At 38.8% G+C, this 20815-nt stretch overlaps 1 protein-coding gene across 1 annotated transcript in view; it reads right to left on the bottom strand.

The window, feature by feature from the left end:
* The window catches only part of NSUN3 (NOP2/Sun RNA methyltransferase 3), a 52827-nt gene extending 32419 nt beyond the window's left edge, over positions 1-20408 (bottom strand). The window contains exons 1-5 of the mRNA XM_081234997.1: positions 20252-20408; positions 19331-19440; positions 10499-10842; positions 2244-2398; positions 1382-1503 (exon numbers count right to left, since the gene is read on the bottom strand). Coding sequence (XP_081091123.1) covers positions 1382-1503; positions 2244-2398; positions 10499-10842; positions 19331-19440; positions 20252-20266 — 746 coding nt within the window. The 5' untranslated portion in view covers positions 20267-20408. The remainder of the gene's footprint in view (positions 1-1381; positions 1504-2243; positions 2399-10498; positions 10843-19330; positions 19441-20251) is intronic.
* Positions 20409-20815: the final 407 nt, after the last annotated feature.

Genomic DNA, 20815 nt, shown 5'->3' with positions numbered 1-20815 from the left:
GATTTGGCTTACTGTGGAGAGTGAAGAGAACAAAGTAGGTTTACAAGGAAAAGACTTCAAGAAATATTAAGAACAAAAAGGAACCAGTTTCAGAACATGTTCACACAATAACAGCAGTTAGCTTTTTTTTTTAACATATTTCTCTCTATATATATAGTTTTCATGAAGGGAAGAAAAATGATATCCACAGGAAGCCTGGTTGCTTACAGCTTAAAAAAAAATTAGAGGTCACAATGCTAATAAGCCACCATAAGATTTAGTGTCTGTTGGTGTAAGGCATCACAATGGCAAAGCCCAAAGTAACAGGAATAATTAACTAAAGAGCCAGATCAAGACAGTGTAGGTAAGAAAAAAAGACTTAGAGCTGGATCAGTGTGACACCCCAAGAGGTAGAAGGGAAAAGTGGCATAGGATCCTCAAACTATCTCAGGGTTACAGTAAATGAAAGGCTGACCTTGGAAGAATACAAACAAATAGTCTAACTGCCAGATGAAAAATGTTTAAGAACCCGCTGGTTGGTGCTACCTGGAATCACCAGAATGAGCTGAGACATAATCTGGTACAAAAACAAGACCATGTATTAGTACTGGTTGTAATACTTTGGTAATGGCATATGTTCACTGTGGTGAGTCAATCAGAAGTTGGAAGTAAAGCATGTTGTCAGCAGTGCATATAAACTGTCACTCATTCTCATTCCACACGTAAGATCATTCCACATGTAAGAAGTAATGAGTGATAAGTTATCACTTAACTATATTTTAAATAGTTCAAAGGATTTTTGTTCCACATTAAACAGTAGGAATTACTTGGGACTAGGGTGTAAGTAAAAATTTCTTTTGAAACCAGGATAGGATGTCCCAAAATGGCTCTGTTCTGAAGAAACCAAGTATCTCTCGTGGTCATGCACTTCTGGAAAATTCTTAGAGGAGAGATAAGTGCTAACAACAAACTACAACTTCCTACTCACCCAGAACAATGTGTTCATTACTAAAAAAAAATGTGTCCTGGTCCAAAGCTACTCTTACGGGGGCTGCTCATATTCTGGTGAAAGAATATGGTGATGAATCCTACGCTCAGGATGGTCCTGATAAGCAAACAGCTTTAAACCACAGTAAAATCATTTGTGTCCTTTAAAAGACAATGCACAGCAACACTAGATTTCATTGAGGGGCTGGGGGTATAGAGGGGGCAGAGGTGACATTATAATACAAGAGCTGAAAGGGAAGAGGTTGAGAATTTTCTGGGTGCAGACTTTGGAGGATTAGTTATTGACACCTACACAGGAAACCCTCCATTTGGGAGCTGCCCTGTGTCATGTTTTCTCATGCCTACTTAAATTATATTAGAAACCGAAGTAAGCTTTTATATTAATAGCCCTCACCTTAAGAGTTCTATCTGTAGAAGAGGCAAATTCCTCCTTTGGTTTATCCTACAGGCTGCATTCTGAGAATCAGAAGAGAACAACCAACTTCGATCATTTGAACACGGAGCATCAACTAACACCTACAGAAAAAAAAGGACACGTAATGCAAATATGAACTGAAAATATATCCTCAGACACAAAGTATATAGAGAAGCTAAGTATATCATGACAAAAAGTAGCAAATAAATAAATTTATTTTAAAACCGAAAATACACCTTGGTAAGTTCTTTATGACATTTCTTCACTAATACTTGATAGAAAAATTTCCCGTGCAATTTCAGTGTTTGGGTTTTTTAGGGGGGAGGGGGAATGAGAGGACTAACAGTCTACTAATCTCTACCAATATTTCATATTTTGATGACAGCAAAAACTTTTACAAAAGTTACTCATTTTAAACAGATGTTACTATACTTCTGAATTCTCAGCATTTATTTTTAAGAATAATTCAACTTCAGTTTACTGAAATGCTTTCTTTGCCTTCAACTGTCATACTCTGATATGAAATGTTACCCAATTAAAGCAATACTGTGAACATGTTTGAGTACTGACCCAAATAATATCTGATCTCTTCCTGAGTATCTTTGATGTACCTGGAAATAAAAAGCATTCTATAATCCCCAATCTCAATGTTTCCACTTCCTTTGAACATGCTGACCATCAAATGAAAACTGCTTCCATGTTCACTTTATCAAAGTTTCCCAGGGTACTGAGAAATTGTATGAGGCTATGTCTGGAAGCAGATGGAAAACAACAACAACAAAGCAACATAACAGTGGTATCACTGGGAGTCTATCAGTCTGTCACAATGTAATAAAAGTACCTTGTCAAACGTTTCAGGCTGGGCATCTCCCATTTCTCTGCCATCCAATTCAGATACTTTAATTACATTTACCAAAGGCTGTGGGATGAAAGATTCTAACGTCTGCCTCAGCCACCTCAATCTCAGACTATCGTATTCATTACAATGAAGATAACCTAAAGGTAAAGGATTAAAAAGTTTTAAAACGAACACAACGGAATTGTTAAATTTCCACTTTTGATCAAATAAATTTCAGAAAGAAATTGGTTCATCATAATTACACAGAAGGGCTCAGAGGTAAACATTATGATTCTCTTATGTTTAAAAACAGAAATACACTCACAAACACTTCATAAAACATTTACCATAGTCATGCCTACAGAGCCTCTCAGAAGCTCTCACCATTTACTCATTCAAATTTCATTTTGAAGATGAAAACCTTTAGAGAATTATGGATTCCTAAAGATATGCTATACAACCAATACCTCAGACACAGTTCTCTCCTAAAGCTCTTAAGAGTAAATGATATATTCGTAAGAGTACATGATATATAAAGTTCCTTCTAGGACAGAACACCTTCATTTTAAATAAATGAAATGTGGTATGTGGAAAAAAGCATGTAAAATGTAATTGGCTTTATAATAAGAAAGACATGGGCTCAAATTATGAGCTGTGAGACTTTGGGGAACTTACTTAGCTCTCCTCAAGAGTCTCAGTTTCTTATCTGGAAAATGGGGACTGTCCCTAGTGAAGGGGTTCAGAACACACCACTTCAAAGTATGCTGCTTTGACATACTGATTATTTTGAGTTAAAGGCACTTGAATAACAGCTGATGCACGAACGGCATTTTGACCTTTCTTTTTCTTCCTGAAAGCAGGAGGTGTACTCCTATGTGAAAGATACCCTGCCTATACCAAGAGGAAAGAAACTTTCTTATCACCAGAAACACAGAGTCAAGGCCAAGAGAAAAAAAATCTGTATGCTTGACTCCTGTTACTCTGTCTTATGTTGGTCACAGCCAGGAGCCCTAAGAGGACACAGGAGAAATTTTACCACCTCTACCTTACAAAGTGGCTGTTAAGATTAAATGCTACACCCTAAACTTATACAGTACTGTATGTCAATTACATCTCAATGAAACTGGAATTAAAAAAGTAACTGTGATATTTTAGTAACATATCTAGCATAGGACTGCAAAAGTAGTAACAACAAATGTTTATAATAATTACTAATTACTAACAATTCTTGAGTCCCTATTAAAGGATAAGCACTGTTCTAAGACTTTACATGTAGTAACACATTTAATCCTCACAAACCTATGAGATAATTTTCTTATGGTTTCTGTTTTACTGATAAGGAAACTGAGGCCAAGAGAGGTTAAGTAATTTGCCCAGGTTCACAGAGCAGGAAACCAAGACACTTGGTTCCAAAGCCCTACTTACTTTTAAGCACCATGCCATGCTGCTTCTCAGTAATACAAGGCATTTAGGTTCTCTCCCTAATAAAATAGTTGTTTTGTTCTTCCTTTATTTAAATATATATTTATTATGTAGTGACATAAATTTCATAGAATATATATTTAAAGACAAGCATATTTTTAAATGCATAAAAATATAAAGAACATAAAAAATTATCTAAAACCCATTGTCTTCAGATAAGCACCATCTAACATGTTGATAAATAATCATACCATATTTCTTTATGCCTATATGCACATATAAAACTTATATAATGGAATTATATATTTTTGTAGTGTCTTTTTTTCACATTACTCTTCATCTACCCCCTCCACCAACTGCCCAACTACCCCATATACATATGCTTATATAATTGTCTACATACCCAGGATTATATTTACACACTTCTCTATCCTATTACTCTCCATATATGCCAATATTTCAAAGGCAATACCACCAAGTCAATCAGTAGATATATAAATCTTTCCTTTTTTCTTTCTTTTTCTTTGCGGTACACGGGTCTCTCACTGTTGTGGCCTCTCCCGTTGCGGAGCACAGGCTCCCGACACGCAGGCTCAGCGGCCATGGCTCACGGGCCCAGCCGTTCTGCAGCATGCGGGATCTTCCCGGACCGGGGCACGAACCCACGTCCCCTGCATCGGCAGGCGGACTCTCAACCACTGCGCCACCAGGGAAGCCTTATAAGTCATTTTTAAAGGCTGCTAAATAGTACATAGAAAAAAATGTGTCCTCCTTTATTCAACCATTGCTAATTGTTGGGCATTCACACTATTGTCACTAATAATAACATTCAATAAGCATCTTTATAAAAGTGTACTTTCATAATGTGCTTTTATTATTAACAGGATATTACCAGAGGCATAGATAGGTTTGGGTAGGGGAATGTTTAGCTTTAGTAAATACTACCCTGTCCCACCACCAAACTCTCACAGAAGTAAGTTTTATTATTAGTCTGATATGGCTTGTTATGCTGTAGTATAATCCTTGCTGTCTAACACAATTCTTTTCATTTGTCTATTCATCATTTGGTTTTGCTTTTCTGTCAACTGCCTATTCTTATCATTTGACCTTTTTTTTTCCCATTGCACTATTTATATTTTTCTTACTAACAGGTAAGATGTATTTTCATATTTTGAATATTAACCCTTTATCTGCCATCTGATTTGCAAATGTTTCCTAAATTGTCTTCTGAATTTATTTGTAGTGTCTTTTTAAGTACATAAGTTTCACAATTTTTTTAATAGTCAATCATATCACTTTTATAATTTCTAGGTTTTTTTATCTTATTTAAGGTGGTATTTTCAACCATTAGATTTTCAGGTCTAATTCAACTAAACATTCACACAGGCCACACTGGGCATCATCCTACACAGGACAGAAACTACGCCTTTTGCCAAAAGGGCAGGTGAGACATTGCTTTTTCTTAGAAGGCCTTGTGGCAGTCCACACAGGTGGTAATTCAGGTGCAAGAAGATGAGCCTCATGTTGGGCAGGTGCAGGAGCTGTCCTGGTTTAAAAGCCTCACATCCCACAGGAGCCTATACCTCTTCTAACAACTCCACAGGCACAGCTTCCAGGGTCCCCACAAGGGACATGCCCATTTACAAGAGTCACTGCACTCAGGCCCAAAGCATGGCATCCCCATCAGGTCTTTAGGGTTTATTTACTCTTTCTCCCAGTGCACATTCATTTTACCAGTCAGAGTCATTTTTATCAAAAGCCTAGAAACAAAGTGACAATTTCTGTCAGGTTACCAGGGAAACAAATCGAGAGAACTGAAGGTGAAATTCTAATGCAGAGTAGGAAAACTTTCTGTAAACTCTTTGCTCAAAAATGTGTGTATACGTGTGTGTGTGTGTATACACACACACACACACACACACACACACACATATTGTTTTTCTGGTTGTCACTCCACTTTTAAAAACTTGTAATGGCTTCCCATCATCCACTAAATAAAGTTCAAACACCTAGCTTTAATTAAATGCCTGTAATAGTGAGACCTCAAGGGAATTGTTCAATTTTAACCACTACCTCAATTATTTCACCAAAATATTCTGTGCTCCACCAAACTTGACTGACTCGCCTATTTCTCAAACATACTATGTACCTCTCCTATAGTACTTAACATAGTTTATGTCATAGCAGAGTCCATGTGCATTGCTTACCTTTGCCACTACCAGGGCTCCAAATTTCTATATGGAAGGAGCTCAAGAGATGGCATCAATTTTGTTAGTGGGGAAAAGAGTAGAAAATCACCTTAAAGCTGCATTTGTACAGGTAGTACATTAGTTTACACTGTTTTTTTTTGGGGGGGTGGTTTTTTGGAGGATTCACTAATGCAGCTTATGAATAGTTGTCTGAAAGCTCTTGTCTTAGCCTGAAATCCTAGAAAACAGTCTAAGACAAAAGTTTACATTATAGAAGGGGTACAGTCCCAGGGACACAAGAGTGAGAGAAAAAAGGAAGTAAATGATGCAAGGAGGGAGCACAAATATAAGAGCGTTTGTAATAATGCTAGCTACAGCTTCGGTCAGTCTCTCAGGATATGTCCATAGTCTGAAATTACTGACCCTTGTCAGAAACTGGCGTTTAGTGAAGCAGAGACGAAGAACAAATAATCTACTGGCTTCCTCCTGTATCCAGCCTCTCATTGGTTAAAGTCCATTCCAAGAGTTGATAACTCCCACACACTTCAGGTTTGTGTTATCTGGCCCCTCCGGGCAAGTACTAAGGAAGCCACAGAGTCCCTAGCCCAGGTGCAGCAAGCACTCAGGTGTGGTGACCTCTACTTGTCAGTTGGCACCCATCCAAAGGCATCCTCAATCTGTGGCAGTAGCAATAGCAGCAGAAAACTGCAGGATGGCCTAAGCCTTTGCTAGGGTTTCTCCAGTGTGGAAACAATTCAAGCAGCTCAAGCCTTAAGGTGAAGGGTAGCAGGAAAGGTGAAGCCAAACATATCTGTGATGATGTGTAAACCAGGGCCATGACAACCCCCGAAGTCATACCTTGTCTCCACCCTGTCTAACAATACTAGGAGCCTCAAAGGAAAGAATCACATCTTAATTTCATTCCATTTCTCTCTTTTTCTGATTTAGATATTTTACATTCTACTTCTATTCTTTTAGTGGTAACCCTAAAGATTTTAACATGCATATGTAGAAGAAAAATCTAAATTAAGGCAATCGCCACCATTTTTCCTAAAAGATATAAGAATCTTATAACACTTCCTCTTAAATAAGATGCTACTGACATTGTGTATTTGGGATTTGGGATTTATTTGGGCTTACATTTTTTTTTTTTTTTTTTTTGGTACGCGGGCCTCTCACTGTTGTGGCCTCTCCCGTTGCGGAGTACAGGCTCCAGACGCACAGGCTCAGAGGCCATGGCTCACGGGCCCAGCCGCTCTGCGGCATGTGGGATCTTCCCAGACCGGGGCACGAACCCGTGTCCCCTGCATCGGCAGGTGGACTCTCAACCACTGCGCCACCAGGGAAGCCCGGTTAAACTTTTAAAAATATATAACGTAAGGCATCACAATCCAAGATTCATATATATACTAAGACTCACTACATTGAGACAGAATTTCATGCTTAAATTGTCAAAAATAAACCAAATCTTTTTTTTTTTTTCAGCTAAGTAGAAAAGGGGGTGAATTTAAAAAATTCTTGAACAAGTCATTGTGGTTTTTCAGGAATAGCATTTTGGAGTCGTGGCTTTATGTTTTATTTTTTTACTACATGTTCCAAAATCGTCATTGCTAGTATGATTTCCAAAAAGAAGGTGCACCTAATGCAGGGAGTTCTAGGAGATGAGGGAGCAGGAAGGAGGGCAAAAGCAATTTCAGTAGAGAAAGGAGTCTTTCTAATCTTCTCTACCACCAAAGGCCAACTAGATGTAAAAAGAGTATTACTGACAGCAAAGAGAATTTCATGCCAGCCCTCAGTAAGAAAGTTGATGAAGCCACTCCATCAAGCTGGGTCATTCTTAATATGTTAATGCTTTCCTACTTAGAACTGTTTTCTCTTTTTCTATCAACACCAGGACATTATGAAGGCTACGCTGACAAAAGCGGAACAACAAAAAACAGTGGACAATCCCTCACTGTGCTGTTAGGTGGGAGCAGCTGGACCAGAAGAGAAGTAGACTAATTTTTTAATCATCCTAAAATACGAGCTTTTTAATCATTCAAAGCTGTGAGCCTCCTGGCCCAGAATAAAGGCCAGTACTGATCTAAAGAAATTCAGTGGATAAATGCACACTTAGTGCAGCCATCATTTTAAGCTTTGCTTATAAAAGCTTTTTTTAGATGGCTTCTGCATTCCAAATTCAAGCACTGTAGCTAACCTAATTTGGGCTTTGAGCATCAGCATGAAGACATCTGTACTTCTTAGTAAATCATTATCATTAGCCCTTCATAGATGAAAAGCTACTTTACTTGGAACACTGCCTGTAATTCATTGCCCTTGATGTAAGAACAGGACGATTCTTCTGCACTTCAAACTCCTAGAATATATCTGTTTGCCCTTGGATTCCTAATCTGGAATTTCCTTACCATAAACATGTAAAACATTTATAGCCTACTAATGAGGATAATCTAGGATCAAAATGTCTTCTTTTCAAAATGGTACCCAAATTTGGCATTTCTCTTCCATCGTTCACAATACTAAAAATTCTATATTCAAAATTGATGCAACAAACAAAATAAGAGTACTGTCAAAGAACACACAGTGAAAGTAATAACAAATACTCCTTGTAACACGATTCCATAAAATTTCACTTTCAGCTCAAATTGTAAAAATAATAAAATAACCTTACAAAATAATCTCTTTCATTGTGATTTCTTACAAAATAATACAGCAAGCTTCAATAATAGAGTTTTAACCACAATTTGAAAACACACAGTATGGTTTCACCTAAATATACAGTTAACTGATATATCTGTACCAATGCCTGGTACAACTGGATTCACAGTTCTCATAAAAATGTTTGTAATCTATTTCAATAGGAATGCTATCAAAGGAAGATATAAAGTAGCAGTCCTCAAACTAGCATATGCATGCCCTGGGGATACATAACAACTTTTTAAGGGATAAGTAGGCTTAGATAGTTTCAAAAGAATTAATTTTCAGATCATCAACTTCTTAAAAAAGGAGAGCACCTCTGGTCAGGGCTTCTCCTAGGATAATGACCCTTCACCAACTTTACAAATGAGGAGCAAGCTTCCCATCCATCCAGTATCTTATTACAAGTTGTTCCAGGGCATAGAAACCTTCATAGCCCTCCAAACAAAGGCAGTTCAGCACACTGGTGCTTTGGCTGAGAAAGTGCATGTGTCTCCTAATTAGGCAACACAGCCTTTTTAAATTGAGATGGTTTCTAATCCTTTGCCTTCTTCAAAATCAAAAACAGACCTAAAGAGTGTTCACATAGTAAATGATTAAAATAATGCTTGGTGAAAGATATCTTTGTGATTTAGGGTTATAATTCAGGAGTTTAAAGAACTAGTGAGATTACTATAACACAATTCCCACCATCTTTTTGTCTATGTGAACAGCATTTGCACTTATAAAAACAAAACCGTCAAACAAACAAAAACCAGACAGAATTGATGCTGAGCCCTGTCTTATCTAATCATAAGTAATTTTCACTCAGGGAAACCTAAAGTAATAGTTTAAACGTCCCATCGTCTCATTAAGAAAAAATAATGAATGCATTACTTTTAACAAATATACATATATAAATGTATATTACATACATTTCATCATTTTTGTACTACTAATAATAGTAATGATAAGTCATTTCAGAAGAACTTTTAAAATCTTTAGAATTATACTGTCCAATACTACATCTACTTGCCACATGGGGCTAGGAGCACTTGAAACGTGGCTAGTCCAAACTGAAATGTGCTGTAAGTATAAAATGCACACCAATTTCAAAGACTTTGTAAGAAAATGAGAATGCAAAGCATCTCATTAATAATTTTTATTTTGATTACATGTTCAAATAATATTGTGGACTTATTGGGTTACAATGTATTATTAAAATTAATTTCACGGGCTTCCCTGGTGGTGCAGTGGTTGAGAGTCCGCCTGCCGATGCAGGGGACACGGGTTCGTGCCCCGGTCCAGGATGATCCCACATGCCGCAGAGAGGCTGGGCCCGAGCCATGGCCGCTGAGCCTGTGCGTCCAGAGCCTGTGCTCCGCAACGGGAGAGGCCACGACAGTGAGAGGCCCGCGTACAGCAAAAAAAAAAAAAAAAAAATTAATTTCATTTGTTTCTATTTTTAATGAGATTGCTCAAAAATGTTCAATTATATATGTACTTCATGTTATATTTCTATTGGACAGAACTCTCTTAGAACCTTATGGTCCAATGATACAACAATTGATTTTAAAGGTATATGTTTTTAAATGTATATTGTTTTAATGTATATGTTTTTGTTGCACAGAAGTATGACAAGGATATCAGTACAAGACTCTCAAATGTAAAGGTAACAATAAATTTTAAAAATCTTTATCATTAGCTTATCAGCTAATGACATTATCTGATAGATTTGTGTTCACAAAATGTTGTAGTTTTGTTCCCAATTATCCGCCAATTAAGTAGCTGGAAAAAAAATGTTATTTACACTATTTCTTCAGCTAATATTTCCATTCTTTTCCACACTATCCTGGATTTTAGGCTTTCAAAGTCCACAAACTCAGTCTTACATTTCTCCCCGCATACTTTAAAAGTATTTTGTAACATGTGGATATTTAAAAGTTGTCAGTTATGAAAAGAAAAGTACATTACCTGGATAAGCACACTGTAGCAGAGCTATCGATTTGCCTCCAGGGCCAGCACACAGATCCAGAACCTTTTCCCCATCCCTCAATTCCAGAGCCAGTACTGGGAGAAGAGAGGCAGCATTCAGAAGATAGTATTTTTTTAGGTTTCCAATTTGGTGTCTTTCTGAAAGCATTCTGTGTGGAGTTCTGCTAAGGTAACATTTCAGTGACTTAGGATAGTAGGGTAAAGATCCTTGAAAGAGTGAGTGATAGCCCTTCAAATGTAAATCCTTTTCCAGTTCAAAAGGATAATTGAATCGGTTAAGAAGCACAGCATATTGCCAACATGATGGAGATGTTAGTATATCCCTAGAGAGAAAAAGAAAAACAGAGGGATATTAATATTATACACAGCAATACAATCTTATATGACTAAGTGAGGGAATGTGGTCCTAGTTCTACGCTTTACTTACCTGTGATTTTCAGAGCCAGGAGTAGTATTACAGACTTTTTCTTTTGCCTCAGGCTCCCATATTGCTCAACACAGTACTGTTATGTTCCTGTCTATATTTAAAACTTTTGATATTTTGTTCATCGTGGGTTTTTTTCTTTTGTATCAGTTTTGGTCATTAAAATAGTATTTACCTTGGTTACCAAGCTTTAGGGGCTCTGCACCAGAGAGGAATGCCTCACTTGCCTCAGTCTAGTCCCTCCCTGCAGATTATCTTGCCAAAAAAACATGGCCTGTCTTTAACATACCTCGAAATCCATCAAAATAGATTTTAGTCTATCACTCTTTGCGCAAGGAAGCATTTTTCTTAGAGACAAAATTTAAAACCTGAGTCTATTAATATTAAAGGGAAAAGTACTATCATTAAAGGGTGTTTAAAGGAATGAGTGTTCAAGTTTTGCTCCGATGAAGATAATGTATGGAAAGCTAACTACAGTGAACACTACAGTAACAGAGTTAATAAGGCAATCAGTGGCTCAGATGATACAAAACCAAGGATGGTTTAAAAATCACTCATGGATTGATGGTGCAGGCTTTCCCTGCCCCCACCTCTCCAACAGATTTACCTTCCTAATTTTTTACTTGGGCCAACAGTTAGATCTGTTGACAATCACAAGCTCACATCAACTGACAAATGATACAGCAGGAAATATTTATTTACGAGCTGACCTTTCTAGGGGAGTTCTTTGGGAGCCTCATTAACCACGCTCAATTAAGTAAATTCCAGCTGCTACTCACCCTGATGTGGCCTATGTGAGGAATGGCTGGATTGAAATGTAACACCTGCGACTCTGGATGTGTGCCATGTGAATTTCAGTTGAGGCTAACATGTGAAATTGCTTTCTCTTTTCACTGCCTCTTACTATGATGGTGCATCACAGAAGCCCAGTGTTTCAGCTATACCAGAGGATGACAGTCTCTTTAAAAACATGCTTCACAAACTTTAGCGTGCATCAAGTGCCTGTAAGAGACTGCTGGGCCCCACCCGGGGCTTTCTATAGGTCTGAGGTAGAGCCTGAGAATTTGCATTTCTAGCAAGTTCTCGGGTGATACTGATGCGCTGATCCCCAGGACCACACTTTGGGAACCAATGCATTACACTGGACCCTAAAAGGAAATCTATAAAGGCCACGGTTGTAAACCTTATGTCAGTCCATCCTAATCTTACCCTCTAAACTGGATGAATATCTATCCAGAGTTTTGAGTCATGTACTAACAGGGAAATAATGCTCAGAAACATAATTTTATTAATACAGACTAAAGTGTCTTGGCTTTAAATCATGTGTCCATCCCTTAGCTAACAAGGGCTAGACACTTTCAACTGGCTTTATACACTTTCAATTGGTTAATATCTGGCAGGGCAAATCTCCATCCTTTTTTCTTTTTTTCTTCTCAATTTCCAAAGCTATCTTAGAATGTTTATTGTTTCAGATGAACATGAGAATCAACTGGTCAGTTAAAAATATTTTATAAAATATTTGTATAGATAAATAGATAATAACTTTGACTAGGATTATATTAAATGCACTAAATTTGGGGAGAATTAACATTTTATTGTATTCACTCTTTCCAACTTTCACCACAATATGTTTCTCCATTTATTCACATTTTCTTTCATATCCCTTAGTAAAGATTATTAATCTTGCATATTTCACTTAACCTTACTGTATAAAAGGATTGTTAGTTTAGGAACACTACTGATTCTTGTACATTATCCAATATGTTAAATCTTGAAGGATAAGGAGGAATTAGCCACAGGATGAAATGAAAATACAAATTCCAGGGCAAAGGCCATAGCGGCCATAGCACGTGTACAGGCACAAAGGTATGACGGACAGTGCATTTGGGGAATTAAAAGTAGTCTAATGTGGCAGAAGATTATATGGGTCAAGTATAAGATAAAGTTTTAAAATATTACCGTATAAATTTAAAATTCTTATAAATGAGAAGTCATTGAAAGACTCTGGGGGGAGAGCCTCATTCGATTTAAAAACATGTACTTATGGCAGAGTGAGGCAGGAATCTTCAGAAATTATTCTATCTCATTCTTCAACAACTAGATAAAATAAGCCCTTGCTCAGTACAAATAAACTTTCTGATCCCTCTTAACCTACACCCAGCCAGCCTACTGAACTGCCTGAATTTCCTGGAGCAAGTTTTCTTTAGCCTTTACCAGTCTCAGCATAGACTGTTCCCTCTGCCTAGAATGACCTTTCCTCTCTCACTCCCTTCAGCCTGACTTAACTCTCCTACTTGCTATTCATGGGGCAGTTTAGGCTTTATCTCCCCAGAGAAGCCTCTCTATCTACCACCCAATCCACCCATTCCATCTCACCCTGATAATATTAATAATAATAAAACTTACTGATCAGATGCTTACTATGTGCTTTTTGCATGCTTACCTCATTTCACCATCACAACAACCATGAGGGGCAGCTATTATGCTCATTTTAGAGGTCAAGCTAACTGAGGCTGTCAGAGATTTGGCAACTTACCCAAGGTCACATCACTGTTTAAAGAGAAGTCCCTGATTCAAAATCCGCTGGCTTTAAAGCCTAATAGGAGCGTGAGGCCCTGGTACTGTAGCACAAGTGGTATATGACAGGAAGGAGAAGAGAATTTCTACTCCAACCCTCACCTAGTGCCAGTGGCCCCGTTCTCCCTGAAGCCTGACATACGCAGCCCTTGGGAACCATCTGCAACAGATCAATTCAATGAAGTGACTGCTAAGGCTGCTCAGGCTGGTACTTCCCAGCCCTGAGAAAGCAAAGCTGTGTATCAACGTGGGTCTCAGCACCCACCTGCCAGTAACCTCGTCTTCTCCCAACACACACACACACCCTCCAGCACTTGCATTGGTGGGATGATGCCCTGATGCTGGTGGCTACTCACTTCAAAAGCTCTGATGGATGGGCAAGTAGCCCAGCAGACAGTGGAGGAAGCACATATTAGAAGACTCAAGAAGACACTGGCCAGGCGCCACACTCCAGGTCTCCTCTCAAGAGGACGAGTCTGAAGCTGCGTCACTTAATAAACTCCAAGGCCAGAAGTGGAAGCACACCAGCAGTCAGCAGAACGGGGACCTAGAAGATCGGTGACCTGCAAATATTTTGCTAGTACTTCCACTGATACCATTTTGAAAAAAACTATGTCAGGATGGTGAAAGTGTGACTCTTCTTGTAAAGTGGGACAAAGACAATGTAGAAGGGCAGGTTGGTAAAGGGGAATAAGTACCCCCTTAGGCAACAGGGGAGCAGAGTAATCTCCTGAAAAAGCATACATGAAAGCCAAGGATCTGGAAGTTGATTGCTATAACTTGCCTGTGCTCACATATCCCTTGAAAATTGCATAATATATTATTTGGACAATGTTTGTTATATGATAACATGATTTTCAACTTTTCTGTGATTTTCTTTTCTCTTACTATTCTATTCTCTATTCTACCTTCCTAACGAATGATGAGGATGAAATATTATCTTACCTACACATCACTAAGCACAACTGCTTAGTTCTGTGTAAATGCACAGATTACAGAACCCACTAAACGTTCATGGTTAAAATACAGAAATCCCTTTTGTTTTATTGCTATTATTACCCACTAGAGGGCGCTCATTCAATCATTTTGAAAGTCTGGTTTAGAAATCAAGACTAAATCAGCTCATGGAAGTGCGTGCATCAAGGTATGTTTTCGTGCCATTTAATTTCTATTCTTCAGAGAGTCTAATAATGAGCTGATTGCCTCCTACTCTTTCTTGACATTGTTTCCTCCTTGTTTCTCATGGAAGGGCAATCTATGTTCATATTTGTTAGCCACAGTACCTCAGATTGGAAGTCCCGAGTGGAGGTTTGTGTTTGGTGGAGACAACAAAAGGCTGAAAAGACTGCACACAAGGAGTCCTTTATGTCCCTTATATCAGGAGACGTGTCCACACACTCCCAAGACTGGGACTCCAGACCCTTCACAGCAGCACACTTGGTAGAGGAAAAGGCACAGACTTTCAAGTCACAGGCTTGGACTGGCCATAAACTGAGACACCTGGAAATTTTTCTAACCTCTGACTCTAAAAGGGGCTAAAAGTTACTACTACACAGGGTGTGCACAGATTTAGGTTGAAAATGTGTGTAAAGCCAAATAAGGGTCAAAATAGAAATCTAGATACTAGTTCATTTTTGTTTTCCTCAACCAGCCCACTCCACCCCCACCCCCCCCTTCACAGATTGTGGTAATGCAATCTGGTTATACAATATTTTTTACTGCTACATGTGAACTATGTGACCTCTGGGTTAATGAGGAGAATGTTAAAATATATATATATATATATATATTTACAGACAGGCCAGACTTAACTATGGCTTTTTTTTTTTTTGCCTTCCACAAAGTGCACACAAAATTTCCAAAATTCATAAAGATTTCCAATTAATCCTCCCCTCATATATATTTGAGGGCAGACTATATATAATACATCTTTGTATTCCCAATGCTTAGCACAATGCCTGGTATATAAACACTGCCTAAGTTGTGAATACATATGTAGACCACTTGCACAAGTCTTAAGATACTGGTTCTTCAAGGCCCTCCCTTGACAGGGAAGAGACAGGTCAGTAAATTATGACAATACAACCTTGAACGAATTACAACAGCTGTATCATCAAAATGCAATGGAAACACAAAGGGCAGAACTAATTTTGCCAAGTGCATATGGGACAGCTTGATGAAGAATAACAGTAATAGTAATAAAAATCATTCTCACATGTACTGAGGGCTTACTGTACGTCAAACAATATTCTAAACACTTCGTTTTTATATGTAAATTCATTTTCTCTTTCCAAATAATTATATGAAATAGATACTATTTTTCCCACTTTACAGACAAGGGTAGTGAGGCACAGACATGTTAAAGAACTCTCCTAGGTCACAAGCTACAAGATGCACAAGTGGGATCTGAACCCCCACTTTAACCACTGCACAGAGGGAAAAAGGAGAGCGTCATTCCTGGCCCGAAAAGATGATGGAGCCTGTCTAGTCATGATAAGACATTTAGTCCAAATGTAATACTGCAGACAGTGGGGGAGCAGAGGAAGCTAGTATTCCAGGAGTGACACGTTGCAATACGGCAGCGTTGAGAAGCAGCATGACAGAGTGGGTAAGGCAAACTCCCAGGGCTTTTCCAAATGTGAGCTGCGTATCACTGGGCAAGTTACTTAACCTCTGCATGCCTCAGCTTTCCTATCTACAAAATGGAAATAATAATAACTACCTCGAAGGGTTGTACCGGATTATGTTATCAAATGTAAAGTGATTAGAACACTGTCTGGCATATAGTGTCATAAAAGTGGATGCTAAACTAAGCAAACAAACAAATACTAAAGGGGAGAGACTATGGAAAAGGGCTGTTGCGATATGTCAGGTAAGAAACAATGAAGGCCTAACTAAATAGTAACAGTGATGATAAAAAGGAGATCCAAATTAAGAAACTTCTCAGGTAAAAGCAAAAGCACTTGGTGGGCAGTTAGATTTTGATGGGGGCAGGGCAGTGGTGTGTGGTGGTAGTACAGAGTTAGGGAGACCCCAAGACCACCCTTACTTCTGACACCGACTATTAAGTTCAGGTTCCCCAAGACCACTCTCAGGTTAATTATTAGCTAAAAGCTATTTTATTAGCTATATTATAAGCTATAACTCACGGTTACACTCATGGTTATGGTTACAGCTTATTACAGTTAAAATCACGCAAGGTAAGAGATGCAGGATGCAGAGTGTAGGACAGTTCAAAGCATGAAGCTTCCAGTTGTCTTCTTCAGTAGAATCATGGACAAGGATAACCTTTCCCTGTAACCATGTGTGACAATATGCACAGGAGTACTGCCAACCAGGGAGTCCTGGTGTCTAGATTTTACTGGGGCTCAGTCACACAAACATGACTGACTACCCACTCAGCTGACCTTCAGTCTCCAGCCCCTCCGGAGGTTGGAGGCAGGAGCCCTAGCTGATACGGCGGCCCAGAGCCCGCACCTCACATCACGTTGTTACACTCCCCCATGTTGCCCAAGCCCTCAGGCAAACAAAGACTTTTAGGCAGAGCGTTCCAAGGGCTTAGAGATCACCTCCAAGGAGCTGAGGGCAAATGTCAGACCTACCTCTGAATAAGGTTCTTTCTTCGCTAAAAGGTAGTAAAAGTGTGGAGGAGGAAAAAGGAAACTGAATGGATAGTGATGCCTTCAACCGAGATAGAATATGCAAGCAGCAAATGGCAACATAGGTTTGGTAAGGGAAAATAATAATCTGCTTTTGAGTTTGCCTGGTACGAAACTAAGTAAATTATCAGGAAACACTTAAGCTTGGCAAGGGCTGCATCACTTGAGATGAGAGCACACTGAGGGAAGTTTAGAGTCATGCCATGAAATGGGCTCACCTTAAGGAGAACATGTAGGTAACAAGTAGGGCAAAAGTTGAATCTGGGTAAACTCTCAACTTCAAAGGACTGCTAAGAGTGTGATGGCAAGAAGAGTTTTTACAAAACGATAAAATTAAAATAAACACTAACCCTACCCCACTACTACAGAAAACTAGAAGTACTGAGTAAATTATTAGCTTTCTAGATAGCACAAAAATGCACTCACCTTTCCCTGGAAGTACATAGACTCTGCAAGCACAAGACTACGTCTTGCAAATAAATAGTTAAAAAACAAAAGTATTTCTGTCCTTATTTCTCCATGCCATCCTCCATGCTCAGACTACTTTCTAAGCTGAGAAAGCCTTTATTCTGCCTATGGCAAATTTAGAGCATGTTTATGCAAAACTTAAATTACCATGAAAACTCAACAAAAAGGTAGATGAAGCAGAAGGCATGGCTTATTAAATGGACTGCTCATTTTGGTTAGGGTCAAATAATAATTTATAAATCTGTCTGAGCACAGTAAATAGAAAAATAACTCATTACAGGGTCTGAGCAGCCAGATAAAGTCTGAAGACAATACAGCTCTTGAAATTTTTTTATTTTTTAAATCATCCATTTATGCCTAATTACATCACAGGTATGAGAGGCATATAGAATAGGGGTTAGCCGTGGGAGTTCATGAACCAGAGAGCCTGGGCACAAATCCCAGTTCTGCCACTTACTAGCTGAATGAACTTGGGCAAATTACTTAAAAGTCTGTGCAGTTCCCTCAGGTGAAAAGTGGGAAACAAACTTCAGAGGTTTGTCCTAAGGGTCAAAAAAAGTCAATATTGCCTGGCACATAATAAGAATGCCATAGGTGTTTGGTTATTTGGCTATTCTATTTGAGTAACTCTGCATACTGAAAACCTCATGAATTAATTATACACTTCACTATTCATTCCTCTTTCTTCTCTGTGATAGAAGACACCCATTTAAAAATCTAGTTTTGAAATAAAACTACAACTATAAACTACATTTTCACGTTACAGTATTTACAAGTTTCTAAAACAGTTTGTCTAAAATTATTTCAGAACCACTTCATACTTCATTAAATCACCAAGACCTGGCTTTCCCTCAGGTCTCTGCTGGCACCATCAGGATTTGTTAGATAAGACTAGGTACTCCTGCCTATTTCTATTGGTATATTTATGGAATTAGAAGTTTGTATAGTTTTAATCATGCGCCTCCTCCTCCATGAACAGACTGTCTGAAAACTGGTCCTGGGGATTGTCTTGCTCTTTGTATTTCACAGTGTATGGTATACTGTATCAGGCACTCAATGTAAAGAAACCATAGAGCAACATACTGACCAAACACAAAACTCACTAAACATACAAATCGAACTTCTCTCACATCTAGGCATTAAATATTTCTCATTTCTGTTTTCTATAATACATTTAAATAATTTGTGTGTGTGTGTGTTGGGGGGTCACAGGCATGTGTGTTCAAAACACAGTCAGCTATAGATATGGGGAAGAAATATGATTAGCAAATAAAGTGACTTCAGCTAAGATAAAGCAGTGTTGGCTTTAAAGACTTGTTGCATTATCTCCTGAATTTCAGAACTAGTCAAATATACTCAAAATTTTTCTTTCAGATTTTTGTTACAGTATAATTAATTTTGTCAAACTGGTGGGCAGTCCTGTTTCAAAGATCAAAGCAATTTCTTAAGGCAAGGGCATAACAACTTTTGCTTATAACAAAATTATCACTACAAAGTTTTCTTTCTACCCTTTCCATTTTCCCATGAGCCCATCTATTTCCTCCTCCTTCTCCCTTCTGAAGCCTCAGTAGGAAATGGAAACCGGGTTTAGATTCCTTTATCTTTTATCTTCACAGCACCCCTCCCCCAGATGGGTTTATTTCTTGTTCTATCATAAAGCATCAAGAGATGAATTATACTAACCTTACTGTATGCCAGGCATCTCCAAGTTCTCTGGAATATTCCTTTTCAAAATGATCCAATACAACTTTGCAAATCTGTTTTGCAACCTTCCTCTCTGATTTTGCTTTCAGCTATGATGATAAGAAAAGGTTGCTGACACACTCTGATGTTACCAATTTACTGAACTTCAACATTATCAGCACAGTCTTTTTTCTTAACAACACTTTTTTTCCCGATAATTACTAGTTCTTACAACAGGAGTTGTACCTCACACATAACAAAACTGTATTGACTATCTACTTATGAAAAAAAGGTTTCTCCAAATGATTATTGCTCAAATGTAAAGCAAAGGGTAAAGCAGAATTGCGCTGTTAACACAGGAATGTGTGTCAAAGGAACAAAATTAACTTAAATAAACCACTCTAGATGTTAACATTAGGGGAACTGGGTGAAATGGGCACAGGAAGTCTTTATTATCTTTGCAATTTTTTTTGGAAATGTAAAATTATTCCAAAATGAAATGTATTTAGAAGAAAAGTCACTCTAGTTTCCTGTGGAAACGTCCTTGCAGTTCTATTTCATTTACTAAACCAAGAAAAGTTTACCTATGTAACAGATATCCTTTAAGCTTCCAGGACAGTACAGAGTCTCAGCCCTCCAAGAGCTTGCATTGTGCTCAAAGCTGAAAGGAGTGGATATTAAAGTCTGCAGGCGGGACTGCAGACAGGTTATTTGAAGCGGATGTGAGTCTTGGGAGAAAACGACAGAGAACGCTCACGAACAAGCGTCAAAACTCTCGGCATTATTCTCGAGCTTTGGACTGAAGACAGAGAAACCCAGAGATTACAAAGTTCCCACATCCCAGCCCCCTCCCTCGCCACGCCGTCGGTCGATAAAGTTTCTGGTTCAATCACAGGCACCCGGCTGGATCCCAGCCCTCACCCGGGTCAACATCATTCCGTCAGGAGAGGTCAAACAAGAAGTCAAAACCACCGGGCATCTTAAGCTTGCAGGGAACCAAAAACTCAGCTCGTCTTCCGAGTTTCGCCGGAATTCTCTCCCATCCCTCACTTTTCCGGTTCAACTTCTCGCGAGATTCTGCTTTGCCTGAGTTATCGAAATCTCGCCAAAAACCCTAGGTCCCGCGAGAGGCAAGCGCAAAGTTACTTCTGCCGGTGGCTGAAGGAGGCGGTGCCTACCTGCTCCGGGGGCGTGGCTGGGGCCCGTGGGCGGAGCCTTGGGCAGCCTGTCCTCAGAAAGTCGTGCCTCACGCTAACAGTCTCTCACTGCTGTGTGCTTGAGGCTCAGTAAAAGGATGGAAGTGTTTGTCACCATTAGGTACATTGTATGATCTTTGTTCTAAGATGTTCTCAGAAGCGAAGCTAGTTACTGTTAATCTACCAAATCCGAAGACGCCCGTTATCCCAGATATTCAGGACTCAAGATAAAAGAATGGATATGATGAAAAAGATATTGTCACGCATTTCCTAGAGATGGCCCATTGGG

The sequence above is a fragment of the Mesoplodon bidens genome, assembly GCF_964165515.1.
Source record: "Mesoplodon bidens genome assembly, chromosome: 5".
In the NCBI taxonomy this organism is placed as follows: Eukaryota; Metazoa; Chordata; class Mammalia; order Artiodactyla; family Ziphiidae; genus Mesoplodon; species Mesoplodon bidens.
The sequence above is the reverse complement of the archived record's forward strand: the minus strand, read 5'-3'. Positions and strand labels throughout refer to the sequence as shown.